This window comes from Phoxinus phoxinus (assembly GCF_949152265.1).
Source record: "Phoxinus phoxinus genome assembly, chromosome: 1".
NCBI lineage: Eukaryota > Metazoa > Chordata > Actinopteri > Cypriniformes > Leuciscidae > Phoxinus > Phoxinus phoxinus.
Genome location: NC_136876.1, coordinates 32,168,649 through 32,183,794, shown reverse-complemented (window position 1 = coordinate 32,183,794; position 15,146 = coordinate 32,168,649). Strand labels below are relative to the sequence as shown.

The window sequence follows — 15,146 nt, the reverse complement described above, 5'->3', positions numbered from 1 at the left end:
TGAGTAGAATTCTGTCTAAGAGTCTGTCTTCTAATCTTTTTTTGGAAGTGTTGCTAGTCATAGCACAGGGTCTCATTCTTTTATTTATTCTGCAGTGTCGCTGGTAGTGGCCCTATGTTTAAGACCACCACAGTGGCAGTAGATGGAGAAAAGGGGGAAGACTCCATGGATGGTGTGCCTATGACAGTGGATACCAACACAGAGGCTATTGAAGATAAGGGAATATGTAGTGTTAGTGATCAAGACTCCCCTAGAACAGGTCCTACCATCAGCTTTGGGTTTAACAAGACTAGTTCCTCTCCAACACCCTCTGGAGGCTCACAGGCTCCCAAAGTCAGTGTATCCTTCTCTTTTGCTAAGAAAGCCCCAGTCAAACTTGAGACAGTTGCAGCTTTCTTTGCAGACCATGGTGAAGAGACAGTGGAAGGAGAAGAAGGTCAGGAAGAGGGAGAAGAAAAAACTGAAGGAGAGGACGTATGCGTGGTATCTACCACTGATATCCCCCAAGCAGGAGGTAGTGATGGAGGAGGAGGCGGCGGCGGTGGCGGCGTCGGAATTGGAGGAGGTGGTGGAGGGGTGGTTGAGGGTGAAGAAGAGCAGTCACAACCAGATGATGGAGCAGCCCTGGCCTCTACTTTGAACAAGCTAAAGATGATGATGAAAAAGGAGGAAGGTTACTCTGGACAGGAGCCACAGTATTACCATTATGTACCTCCAGCGCACTGTCGGGTCAAGCCCCATTTCCAGTTTCTGCTTTTCATGAAGGCTACAGAGCAGTGTGATAGCAAGGAGGAGGAGAAGGATGGAGCGAAAGATGAGAAGGAAGCAGCAGGTAACGTTGGAGAGCAAGTCAGCTGCTGCACATCTGAAAAAGACACTGAGAATGAACCTGCACAGGCCCAAAACACAAATCCCTCTCCCATATCAGCTGAAGTGAAGACAGTGGAAGAATCAGGTAATATGGCTGCAGGGCAAAGTGATACAGCAGTAGTAGTTGGCACATACCAACCAGCTGATAACAAGCAAAGGATATCAGAATCTCCAGACACGGGTCCACGCATGGCAACTGGGCCTTTCTTTCCTGTGCTAAGTAAGGATGAAAGCACTACCTTGCAATGGCCTTCTGAATTGTTGGAATTTACCAAGGCTCAGCCATCCCTCTCCTACAGTTGCAATCCTCTTTACTTTGACTTCAAACTGTCAAGAAACAAAGGAAACTGGGCAAGTAAAAATAGCAAACCTGCCAAGGCAGTTAGCACTGATGGACAAGAGGGGTCTAAGCCTGAAAACACAGACAGTACTCCTGACACTAGTGCAGAGACTGCTACAACGGTTGCAGGACCCAGTACTGTTCAAAAAGAACAATCATCCTTAAAAGTGGAGGGTGCTGAGAGCGAGAACAATGAGCAGAAATTACAAAGTAATGAAGATGTGTCTGCAGGGTCTAAGAAAAAGAAAAAGAAGAAAAAACACAAGAAGTCAAGCAAGCATTCCAAGCGTAAAGAAAAAGCAGCAGTGGAGGGGGAGTTAGAGAATGAGACACCGGGAGAGAAAACGAAAAAGAAGAAGAAACATAAAAGAAAGAAAAGCAAAAATAAACCACGTGGCACTGATGAAATAGAAGCAGAGGGAGGTGGAAGTAAGGAAAAAGAGAAAGACAAGGATGACAAAGATGGAGTGTCTACTGCCAAGCCATCAGAAGTAACCACGTCCCTTGAGGGAGGAAAGAGAAAACGGTCCCACAAAATGTCTCAGTTGTCTGGAGTTGAGGAAAGCAGTGTGGGAAAGCCTAGCTCTAAAGAGGAACACAATGGTACTAAACGTCTAAAATCTGACACCAACACACCTGCTGCTTCCTGCTCTGCCTCAGCCCAAAAGAGCTTAAGTGGAGGTCGACCTCCAAGCAGTGACAGTGAGGAGGATGGTGGATCATCCTCTCAACGTTCTCGACCAGCTCGCCGTCGCTCCACACCACCACGCGAGCAGCGCAGACACCGCAGTGATGATTCTGGACGATCACGTAGTAGGTCATCACGTCGAGGAGACCACAACCATAGACGCCACAGAGGTCAAAAGTCACGCAGTCGATCCTACTCAAGTAGCTCAGAGCGTTCCTCAGCAGGGAGCAGTGCTTACAGTCGCCGTAGCCGCAGCTACTCAGACAGTTACAGTGACTACAGTGATGAAAAACGTCGCCACAGATCAAGAATACCCTCCTCAGACTCAGACTATGAGAGGCGTGATAGTGGGCGATCTCACAGGCGGCATTACTCCTCCTCTTCTTCAGAGGAAGACTCTCGTTCACGTTCACGCTCACACAGCCGCAGGAAACATCATCAGCGGAGACACCAGCGGAGCAGTAGTCGCAGCTCCAGTCGTAGTAGCAGGAGTAGCAGCGCCCGTTCCTACAGACGCAGCAGCTACAGTCGCAGCCGTAGCTCTGCCAGTCGTTCATCTATCTCCACCAAGGGCTCTCCACATCGACATGGTCACAGCCGGCGATCTGACAGCTCAACACAGCGACGGGATTTTAACAGATCCAGAATCTACCGTTCCCAATCTCCTAGGTCCCGCACACATACCCGAAACAGCAACTCTTCATCGGCACAAGGAACTAGAAGTGGTGGTGGAGCTTCCTCAAAGGAGGGTGGAGGTGCTGCAGAACATCGAAATTCATTCACCGCTCGACAACTCTTGGAGAAAATCCAATCTAGAAAAGGAGGGGATGAATCTGGTACTGGCACTAAGACGGGCATCAAGATCAAGGACCCTCCACAGGGATACTTTGGGCCCAAGCTCCCCCCTGCCCTTGGAAACAAAAGTATGTTGTCTCTTTTTGGCAAGCTCCAAGCAGGAAAGAAGCTACCATTTCTTCCTCTTACACGTTTAACTGAGGGCGCAAAGTCTGAACAAGGGAAAAATTCTGATAGTAATGAAGTAATCCTGGTAGAACCCATTCGTGAGTTTCCTCCACCACCTCCTCCACCTCAGCCACCAGTTCAAAAACCGCAACCACAACAACAAAAGCAGCCATTGGAAGAGGCTGTATCAAATGCTGCAGTGTCCGAGGAGACCAGACATCCACCCTCAGACCCTCCAGCCCTCCATGAGTCTCAGCCACAATATGAACAGGATCCAGCAATGATGATGTCACAATACCAAGGTGAGCCAATACAAGACTCCAGTAACCCCATGTTGGACGGGCATCTAATGGGGCCCGATATGGGACCGCAGTCTACTATGCACGCCTACCCTGGTTACCCCCCTCCTACAATGGAGGATGGGGACATGGGCATGGAAGCTGAAGAGGATGGTCTTGCACCATTAGAAAGTCAACCAATCACATTTACCCCAGAGGAAATGGAGAAATACAGCAAGTTACAGCAAGCAGCTCAACAGCACATTCAACAGCAACTGTTGGCCAAGCAGGTGAAGAACTTCCCCTCAGCTGCAGCTAACTTGGCAGCAGCGGCTAACCTTGCCCCTGCACCACCGCCACCACCAGCTGCAATGCAGCCTATGCACATCCAGCAACCCACAGTTTCTGCAGCTTCTGCTACCTCTATTACCACAGTACAGCATGCCATCCTGCAGCACCACGCTGCTGCCATGGGCCTTCATCCCCATACCCAACATCATCATCATCACCCCCATGCCCAGCTAGCCCAGGTGCACCACATACCTCAACATCATTTAACCCCTATCTCCTTGTCACCACTGGGCCATTCTTTGAGCCATTCTTTGGGCCATTCACTGGGTCACTCTTTAGGACACACTGGCCTGATTCCAGCCCACCACACTGCCTTCCTTTCAGGCCAACCCATACATATTATACCAGCCTCTGCCCTTCATCACACCCCTCTTGCTCTACACCATTTCCCCCATGCCCTCTACCCAACGCTCTTTGCCCCTCGGCCAGCCTCTGCTGCAGCAGCAGCTGCCCTACAGCTACACCCACTTCTGCATCCTATTTTTGCAGGGCAGGACCTTCAGCATCCTCCAAACCATGGCTCCTGAATACAGGCTTCTCTCAACGAGAGGGCCTGGCCAAGCAGTGTGTAAGGCTGAAGAGTTTTAGCTAATAGGTGGCACAGTCTGGTGACCCATAGTCCTCTTCTGTCCTCTACGTCATCTGCTACCTTAGGGTGACCTCAACAGGGCTGTTTAAGAGTTCATTTAAATTGAGGACACGATAAGATCTTGTCTGCCTTTTGAGATTGTAATGTTATGAAATTGTATGTCCTGAACCAGGAGCTAGGGGGGTTGACTGAGGTATGTAACACCATATATATATATATATATATATATATATATATATATATATAAATATAAATATTCCCCCAAGGAGTACGAGTTGGTTTATAGGCCAAGACATAGCTCTTACAACTAGGAAACCACTGCTGGCGTTTGTTTAATTTTGTGTGGTATGTCAATTTTTTGTTCATTTTTCTGATGTGTTTGTATCCAGAAGCTCTCTTGCTGAAGCCATAATCAAAATCTTTGTTGTGGGCTTAGCGTGGTTGTATACAGTTGGTAATGGGTGGTCTTTAAGGGTCACTTTTGGAGACTTGATTTTCTGTGTACTAAACATTCATGAAAGTTGCAGAGTTTATGAATTAACTGATACAATATGCAAAGATACAATTAAGCCTGCTATTCAAAAACCAGGCTGTGATAAACTGACGATTGGTTTGCTGTAGGATTATCATAATATTTGGTAATTTTCAGATCATACCAATTATCAAATACCATTGTACTATACTCTGATCAAAGGGTATCAAAAAACATGAACAAGATGATTAAAATAAAAGCCATACTCAGCACTGAACAGTGTTAAGCTATTTTTGCTGATTGGTTGTAAATCAAAATAAATTATTTGAAAATAGTGGATGAAACAGACATCACACATGTTGATGTCAAAAGTTTTTATAATGTCACAGGCTGTTGAAACTGTATAACAAGTTACACTTTGGGATTTGAAGGTTCCCATCCCTTATTGAAATTGTGAAATCTTGCACTGAAAAGATGTATATTGAGATGCTCTTTTTGCATCTTGTAACAACTGTATGATTGTAGTATTCTGCAATAATTTTATTTTATATTTCATTTTAAATTATTTTCTTTGGAAAATGTTTTCTTTCTGTACACTTAGTTAAATGTAAATAAAGTTAACGTAGTGAAACTGTAAAATAAAGGTTTGTAACACCCATTTAAAAATGCTAATAAAAAAATAATGACTTTAAAAATGTGGGGGAAAAACTTATGTAAACATGATCAGGGCTGGTACTACAGAGGTTAGGAGTGTGTTTGAACTGTGGAGGGACAGCAGGATGTGGCAACTTTTGGTGACGTACTGTAAATGGCAGCAATGACATTAGCTTTTTTTAATTCCTCCTTGATGCATCAGCAAATAAATACTTTGACTTGTAATTCTGGTGTACAGGTGTGATTATTATTATAATTTTTTTTTAATCCATGTTTATATGAAGTAGTACTAAAACCTTTTTCGTAGAATACAAATGTTACTCAAGCAAACCACCCTGTCAGTCTTATACTAGAAGCTGCAGAATTTTGCAATAACATTTCAGGTTAACCTATAACATTCCAACAACAACAAAAAACGGGAAGATATAGAAATATAAATAAAATTGCACTTTACCATGAGGCTATTTGTTTTGCAAACCACCATGACCCTCACTGTTTAGTGGCGAACCCCGGGAATTGCAAAACCAGCTGCAAGCCGTAAGAAAGTGGCAATAAGTGAGACAAATTGCAAGGTCATCTGTGCCTGAAATTGACTTCTTTGGGGAAAATAAATAAGCTCTGGTATATGTAGAAATAACCTGTCAGTCACGTGACAAAAGTAGCCAATGCGTATCCTCACCCACGAAGAAAGGTTCTACTGGCTGCGCACTGATGATTAATAACCTTTTTGTCGATGTTACTAGCCAAACAAAGGCATTTACATTTTTTTACTAAAAGTGGTTGTTGAACTATTTATGAAACTATGATCAAAACCCACACAAAGAGCACCTTATGGAAACCATGTAAATGAACTTGAACTCGTAACACTGGTTTCTTTTTTGTAGGTAGATTTAAGTGATATATTTACTTAAGGGTTTGGCTAAATAGGCCCTAATTTAATCACCCCAATGAAGTTCACCCAAATGACACTAGATGGCACTGTTGGATGGTACTTCACTTGCCTTAGGTTGGCTTTAGTTATCAACGCCGAGTCTTGCCGTTTCCACCAAAAACCATAACATATCTTCTTTCTAATCCTCATGTCTGTAAATGTGTGACTATAGTGAAAAAGAACTGCAGGTGACTTTTTTCTACTTTCACATCATTTTTATATCATTTTCACACACACAAAAACATAATTATTGAGCATTGAACAAATAATTAAAATAAAGTAACTAAGTCTATATTAGAAACTGATGTCACATTATGGTATCTTTTTCATCTTGGTCAGCAAACCTGTCCAGAGTGGCAAAAACATAAATGTGACTGTTCCAGGGGTACAATGTTGGGGATTATGCTTCTGGGGTCCTGAGCATGTGTGAATGTGCGCACACAGAGCGTCAAGATCCATGCAGCAGATGTCCAATAAGACGTCTCATTTCCTGTTTGCCAGGGGCTGTGGCTCCTGCTTAGATCCAGGCATAGACAGTTTAACAGTATGAAACAAGTTTTACATTTCAGGGCAGCTGGATGTATATGGATGATGAGTTTATTGCACAAAAATGCCTAAGAATCTGTATTTACAGGTTTGAAGTGTTAGGAATAATAACTACAAAACCAACACAGCACTGAATAACCAAACATTTTTGGTTTGTTCTCCATAAGATGACGATAAAGGGCCAGATAACAGACCAATTCTCTAAACAATTTTAAAAGTACATTTGAATAACTATTTGCTCTCTATACCACCTGAGCTACAGGAGGACTGATCTTTTTAGTTCAGACTAGCAGAGACAAATGTTCAAACTGCTTATTTGAGAGTCAGCTGAACAGAAAGCTATGCGAGGAATCAATGTCTTTCAAAAGACAGTAGATGAAAAAAAAAAAAAAAAGATTTGTGAAGATGATCCTGCAAAGAAGCAGTTGTGTGATTCCCTTTAGCACACCTCTGCAATTTTTTAGATGTGATGCAAGTGGCATGAAAACCGGAATGACGTGATCAAGGAGCAAGGTCGCCTAAAGTCGGGAAAGTTCAGCTCAGGTATTTAACCGCCAGGAACATGACAAAGCAAGTAGCGAGCATTCCAGCCATCATGATGAACTTGTCCTGTGTTGCTCGCTTCTCAATCAAACGCATGACCGTGTTCGACAAACCCAACATGTTTGCGACATCCAACATCTTTTTATGGGTACCCTAAAAAAAAGAGAGAGAGAGAAGGTGCAAGATGTAACCAAGAATCTGCAGATTTCTGAAGCGTTTTTTTAACACGGTGAGCAACAGAGACATTCATTCACTCAGTAAAACATCTGAGGTGCACATCACCCCCGTCATTTCCCCAAAACCACAGTCAGAGACGGTCTCTCACGCTCTGTGATAATCAGACGAGCTTCAGGAAGAACACACGCTCCTCCCTGGAAACACACTGTCAGCGTCTAAATGCGCATGCATGACCTCAAACCAGTGTTGTTATTGTTAACCAAAACATTTTCATTAATTGACAGGGATCCTACACGATTTCCATTAAAAATATTCCATACTTTTCCAGTCTCAAATTTCAGACCATATTTAACATAAATGGTTCATACAGCATTATTTTCAGCACATAGTTGTCATCTTTTCTTTTCTCGAAGTGATAACATGCGCTTCCATGATAAGAAGAAACCTCAAACACTTTATAACCTGCATATATTCACCTCTGCATCAGTTTGATGTTGTAAATGAGGTTGGATGTTGCATGATCACCAAACAGCAAAATACAGTCTGATTTAGAGGTTCTGGTTTGAGTGGCACACACGCATTCGTTTAGTGAAGCTCAAAAGAGACTCGCTTATGGTAAAAGACAAACAGTTTTGCGTAATGAAAATGTGTGCCTTGAATTAATTTGTGTTACACCATCACTAAACATTCGCCATGAAAAAAACTCTGCTTGTATGATACTTTTATTTTTAGATATTTTTATTTTCATATTTTAGAAAACATATAGGCAATAGTCTGGAAACACTTTCTTTTTTTCCATAATTATCCAGACCTGGAAATTGTTCAAATCAAATTCCAAACTGCGTAGGAACCCTGCATTGAAATAAAGCTGAAATAAAATAATATAATAAATATTCTATGAAAAAAAAAGAAAGAAAAAAAAAAAAACTTTAGAAATTAGAAATGTTGCCTTGGCCACAAACTGAAATAAAACAAGTTTAGGTTAAAATACTAAAACTAACAAAAAATATAATACAAATAGAAATATTAAAAATATATATAAAATCAACAAAATTACTAAAACAACTCAAATTAAAAGCTAATAATAATATAATAGTATATAAATAATGCCAAATTATCACTGCCTAAAACAGTTACCCGTTATGATTTAATTTGAAATGGATCAATAGATCTATTGTTTTTCCTCAATCTTGTGAACACTTCATTTGGCTATCATTAAACCGTATTATCAGCAATCGGCACTATCAACAATCAGTCAAGCACTATTTGAAATGTTTAGAAACACCCTGATAAGAGGATGAAAAAATTCCCCTTCCTGGTCTCCAAATGCAATCCGCCCTGCATTCAGTGTGTCACACAGACCTTAAGTGTGCTCCTCTGGTCTCTCAGGCCGTTCAGGATGCTGGAGCCTGAGCCCAGCAGGTCGTCCATTCCTCTGTGAGCGTTTTGTAGACTGCTACTAAACTGCAGGGTCTCATCAATAGGGATGGAGGTGTCTGCATCCTACACAAAAAACACTCAAAACTATGGCTTCTTTGTAGTGTGATTTTATACGTTTATAGACTGATGAGTGACAGTGAAAGAGTTTGGGAAACTATGCAGAAGGCGGTGTGTGTGTGTGTGGTCTACTGACGTTTGTTGTGAAGCTTCGACTCAAGAGATCCTCTCTTTCTCTCTCCTGAGCCTCGCGAGCGTAACGTCTGTGCTGGAAGTTCCTCAGGGCTGTCTGAAGATGCTGCACATCATACTTTAACTGGTCAACACGCCTACAGAAAGAAAAACACACTGAGTGTCTTTTGGACCACACAGCAGCCCACAGGGATTGTCTGCTGATGATGCAATAGTTGTGGAGTACCTGCTCATTTAAGTATAAAGAGCTTTTGCTTTCAGTAACGGCAAAAAAACTTTTCGAATCAAACTTTTCACAATTTATTTACAACACTTAGGACTCAACAGTACGGATGATACAAAGGCTCAGGGCTAGTGCAAGACATTTTCAGGCCAGTTATTGGAACTGTGTCAAGCTATTTTTGAAATTGAAAGTAATTCCTGAAAAAGGAAATGGTATAATTAATATTTAGAGATTTTTTATGTATTTACATGTTTTTTTTAAATTACATTGCTAAAAAGTTATTTATTTTTTCAAAAATTATGAAAATACCATTAGAATGAATAAATTTATATTAATAATAATCACACTGCTAAAAGTAACTTTTAAATCAAATAAATGTAAAATTGTTATGCAACCATTAGCGCATATATATATATATATATATATATATATATATATATATATAAACACACATTTATTTATATATATATATATATATATATATATATATATATATATATATATATATATATATACACATATAATTAAATAAATATACTAAATATTATTATTTTTTAAACAATACATTTTAATTTATTACATTTAATTTCTTTATATATATATATATATATTATTTTTTTTATTCTAAAATGTATTGACTTTGTTGTAGGGCCAATAATAATATTCGCAGGACAAAACCAAATTTCGAACTAATGGGCTGACTAGGCCAACAGACAAAATCCTCATTAGCTGTTTTGACCAAATACAGAAAAACATTTATGCATTAGAACAAATATAGGTCTAACAATAACTTAAATTACAGAAGAGTCTGAAGCTCCTTCCATTAAAACTAGGATTCCCATTGATTAGACCACCTTACCAACATTAACCTAGTTTCACGCACACACATTGTGAGACAGGCACTCTCTTCAGGAAGTGTCTGTATGATATTCAGTGTTTTGGGAGTAAGCTGGTGTAACAGGTGTGTTGGCCTCAGGTGTGTTTGTGCAGTGCTTTAGCCAAGCTTTGCCACACACAACAGGAATGTTGGTGATGACGTGACCGCAGACTGCAGAATGTTTTCACTGGATCCCACTGCCACGGGAGCGCACACAACACAAACACTCCTAACCTTCATCACCTCGCATCACATCACATTATTCCTCATTTGGCAGTGGCCTTCTTATTCAAAGCAACTTACATTATGTATTTACTACAGGGACAATCTTCCCATAGCAACTTGCCTTGTCATGGTGCGGCAGCTTATGAATCTCCTGATCTTTGAACTTACAACGTTGAGGTAGTCATGCATCCAACAGTCCTATAGTCCAGCTTCCACTTACTCACATACTGGACTGCTATCAGTCTGTGCTTACTGATTAAAGATCAAATTGGAATCTAATTTAATATTCTGACAGTAAGGATATTTTGCTCTAGTTGTCAATTCTCCATAAAGCAACCTCTGATCAAGATGATGACTAGATTCAAGAAGAAACTAGTGGATATTTGTACTGATGCACTCACAGTTTGGCATTTTGGCGGCGGTTTGGTGGCTCTTTACTGGCTAGTATCTCGAGTCGCTCCAGTTGATTAAAGATCTGATCAATTCTGGCTTGTAGTTCATTCTCGAGTACTGCAAGAAACACAAGCATCAGAAAATATAAGTACACAAATAATGATCATAACCAGTACATAACAAAGTACTTCACTTAACATACTTCAAGTTCAAGTTGGGGGTGGTTTGCTCACCAAGGCTGCTTTTATTAAATACAGTTAAAACTAATATTGTAACATATCATTACTATTTCAAATATCCTTTCTTTACGTGCAATTTTAAGTGTAATCTTTACGTTTTTTTAAGTGTATTTTATTTCTCTGATGTCAAAGCTGAATTTTCAGCATCATTACTCCAGTCTTCAGTGTCACACGATCCTTCAGAAATCATTTGAATATGATGATTTGCTGCTTAAGAAACATTTCTAATTATCATCAATATTGAAAACAGTTGTGCTGCTTAAATGAGTAGAAAAATGTTTTTTTTTTTATAGAATAAAAAAATTCAAATAGAAAAAGTAAATGTAATAATACATACATGCCAATTTACATCAATTTAATCCATGTTTGCTAAATACAATTATTAATTTCTAATATATTATACTGGATATACAAATAATTATGAAACAATGAGTAAAAAAAATTGTAAGTGTGTGTGTGTGTGTGAGATAACGATATATGGCAGATTATTTTAATTCTATATTTTAAAAAAACAACACTAAAAGCTACAATTAGCCATTTTAAATGCTACAAGTGTAAATACGTGAAAATGTAGCACTAAGTTGCAATGAGTTAAAATAAGTAACAGGTACAGACGGAATCAAGCATTGACATGCAGATCCACAGATTGGGAGTGAGTGCAGCTTCCTTAGAGAGGACCACAGACTGGTGGGAAAGTTTTATCACACAGGCAGTCTGCCCTGACCCCCACCCACTGAGACAATGCAATCTCACAGTCGCTCTCACACAGACAAACGTACGCATACGTTACGCATCCTTCCCGCCTATGACATCTCATATGATGTCATGAGTATGGGTAGGAGACGGTTATCTCATTCAGACTCACCACAGAGCCACAACACCACCTCAAACACACACACACACACACACACACACACACACACAAACCATACCACTCCACACTTCTCGCCCTCCTATCCAGCATTCATTCTCCATGCCCCCCACCCCATCACTCCTCCCTGTCCTTCCTGCCGTGGCACCAGCCTGGCTCTCTGCATGAGCTCCACCTCTACAGAACGATCAGGTGGTTAAGGGCACCCGGTGGCACCACAATGACTTTGCCTGCTGCTCGAAGACTGGACACAGTTTGCATGTGGTTTTACATCTAGGTTATCCGATCACAAGAGGAAAATACTGGTGTGAATGGGGTCAATAAATGTTTTGCGAAGAGGTCGTGGAAAACACATGTAACCACAAAACTTTTAGAGTTAAATGTTATTCGGTACGCAGGTGTAAACCAGGCCTAGGACTGGTTATATGTCACATTATATGTCACAATATTATAACAGGTGTTACCCGGCACGCTTTATCAGTTTTTTAATATGTTACAAGAGAATAAAGATGCGAATTTATGTAGTGATAAAATATCAACAAAAAATGGGCATAGTTATAGGCATTGCAATAAAAACAACAAATTTCTGAGTGCAGGACCATCAAACAGCTCAGAGTAGGAAGATACGAAATACATTTTTTTTTTTTTTTTAAAGAGTTGTCTCATGATATTACAAATTTGTTTTACGGTAAATGTAGTGATACAATATTGACATTCTGGTTCAATAAATACCCATGAGTCAGTCTGGTACGGCCTATACGACACCTGGTATATACTTGGTCATGTCCGGATTAAAAAAATCAAGTAGCCTACATTTTAAAAGTAAAAATCATAATTTTAATGTTTATAATATCTTCATGTCTTTTAGTCACATTTAGCAGTTAGGTTTCTGCTTTATAGTGTATTTATATAATGCATGAGTACACCATAATTATGTAGAATCGGGTGGACACATTACCATTTGAGGATAAGAAAGCAGCTTTTAGGTGAAATTATTCATATTCATAAACCACACTACCCAGCTCTGACTATAATGTTTGAAAGTATGCGTTTTATCCTATCATCTCTTGAGGATCTTTATTCGTTCTGTTGTAAGCACACACACACACACACACACACACACACACACACACACACACACACACACACACACACACACACTGACTTACAGTGGACTGACTGTCGGTCTGTTGTCTCCAGTCGTCCCATCTGAGACTGAACCTCCTGAATTTGTCTGGAAGTGAAAGACACGGATGTGTGAGAAGAGAGAGAGGGTTAAACACACTGTACATTATTCACTGGTGTTAAAAAACATTAGCCTAGGGGTTCATATGGATGTCCCGCTATATCTAGTGTGACGTCTCTGCTGTCAGACAGGTGATAACATTATAGCTACATGCTCTACATTAGAGTTGAACCTCACTCTTGGCACACTAAACAGCTGAAAGACCATAATTTAGCATAATAGTACCAAAAAATATTAGATTCATAAACAGGAAGAAAACAGAGAAAGCACAGCAACATTATCTTCTTTATTTGGGCTAACAGATGCTGTCAGACCAAAGCAGCTTGTTACATTACTATACAATAGATTTCAAAAAGCCTTTTATGTTACATGTTGTACCGAACTTATGAAAACGCTCGTCAAATAGCTCTGTTTAACGTAACTACTGGTAAGCCAGCTAATTTATTTCAAAATTATCAGCAGAACGAATAAACTCACTTATTGGTCTGATGGTAAAGCATCTCCATCTTCAGAGACGGTTAAAGGCGCCACCAAAAACGGTATAAAAAAAAGAAAAAGACAAAAGCCTCTAATCGAAAGTTATGCAATGTTTTTTGTCATCCGTTTCGTTTAGTTTCGGAGTTTCACATATCGCTATCAAAGCATACACGTCACCCTGAAAAAGGACCTCTGTTAGGCGCCCTCTCAAACGCCTGACTTAAAAAACTAAAAACACTGCTAGACGAGAGAACAGCGCCAGCTGTGGCGGATCTGATGGTATTCAGCATCGTATTATTCATTCATTCATTCATTCATTCATTCATTCACCAAACAAGGTCAAATTACATTCAGAACTACAATCATTATAGCCTATATGCTAAACAAAGAAAACAGGCACATATGGAAATATGACTGAAGAATAGTCCTGAAATTTTAATCTCTTGTTCAAGGATCAAAAACACTGGTTAGCCTATACAGACCTATTACTGTAATATTTAGCTATATGATATTTAGCTAAATTAAAATTTAATAATACATTTATATAATGGAGGTTTATTTAATGAACTAAAATTATAACTAAGATGAACAGTATTACAGTTTTTTTTACCGTCGCTAGGACACATTTCTCAATACTTTGAGAAAAAAGTAACTTTTTCAAAACTCTTTACACAGTGAGCACAACAGAAGTACATGTGGGCTAAACTGTGGATCATTGCTTTGGCACAAAATGCATTCAATGATTACATCTTTCCAATTACATTCATTATTTTCTCACTTCGACACAACAACCGCCAAACTCTGTGTACCTGCAGGCCAATTTGCACATGCTTACATGTTTTCAAAACTGTTAAACTTAAGTTCAAAACAATAACATAATACAAAATATTACGATGTATACGACAGCATGTATACGACAGCATTTTGGCACATTTCTACAGTAATATTGTAATGAAATATATTTTGAATCTAAAAATGAAATGGTATAAAAACAATTGGACCAACCACAGCTGATTCCTATTATATCTGTATCGGTGGATGGTGTGTAGACAAATGTTTGTACTTTGGAATTACTCAGTGCAACAACAAAAAAAGACATAACATTTATAAAGTATTGACTCATACTGCATCATGTCTTATTCATAACATATATTGCAGTGAATTCTAAACAGTAGAGAGGTAGAAGAAGGAAAGCATTTAGTGTTTGTTATTAGTGTTTTTTAGGTCATTGTTTTGTGGGTGATAAAGTGTGTTTGTTGGCTGTCAACCTTTGCTAATGTTATGGAAGAATATGTTGATTTGAGACATGTATGAAGTGATTTGGTAGTTTTAGTGCATTTTGAATGTGAAATTAACTGCTGTGCCGAGCTGAAAGTTGGTTAGGAGAACTGTGTGAAGAGTTTTAAAAGTGACCTAAGTATTGAGAAATGTGTCTGTAAAAAACGTTAATCTCTAATAACAGAACAAAACAGACGTTAAAAATAGAAGATATTATAAAATGCCGAAAGTGATTGTAATTAATGAAGACGAGACATTCATTCAATAAACTGGAAGACAAACAGCG

General features: G+C 39.5%; 2 protein-coding genes across 8 annotated transcripts in view; one reads left to right on the top strand and one right to left on the bottom strand.

Moving 5' to 3' along the window:
- Positions 1 to 4,156, top strand: part of gpatch8 (G patch domain containing 8) — a 37,004-nt gene extending 32,848 nt beyond the window's left edge. For all 7 annotated transcript variants that reach the window (XM_079628025.1, XM_079628022.1, XM_079628023.1 and 4 more), the window contains one exon: positions 96 to 4,156. In XM_079628025.1, the coding sequence (XP_079484151.1) occupies positions 96 to 4,017 (3,922 nt within the window). In that variant the 3' untranslated portion in view covers positions 4,018 to 4,156. The remainder of the gene's footprint in view (positions 1 to 95) is intronic.
- Positions 4,157 to 6,115: 1,959 nt separating this feature from the next.
- Positions 6,116 to 13,851, bottom strand: gosr2 (golgi SNAP receptor complex member 2). Its single transcript, XM_079628094.1, has 6 exons — positions 13,583 to 13,851; positions 13,029 to 13,093; positions 10,758 to 10,866; positions 9,036 to 9,168; positions 8,765 to 8,905; positions 6,116 to 7,378 (listed from the first exon to the last, which is right to left on the bottom strand). Exons 1-6 carry the CDS (start codon positions 13,609 to 13,611, stop codon positions 7,217 to 7,219), a joined length of 639 nt encoding a protein of 212 aa, XP_079484220.1. The 5' UTR covers positions 13,612 to 13,851; the 3' UTR covers positions 6,116 to 7,216.
- Positions 13,852 to 15,146: the final 1,295 nt, after the last annotated feature.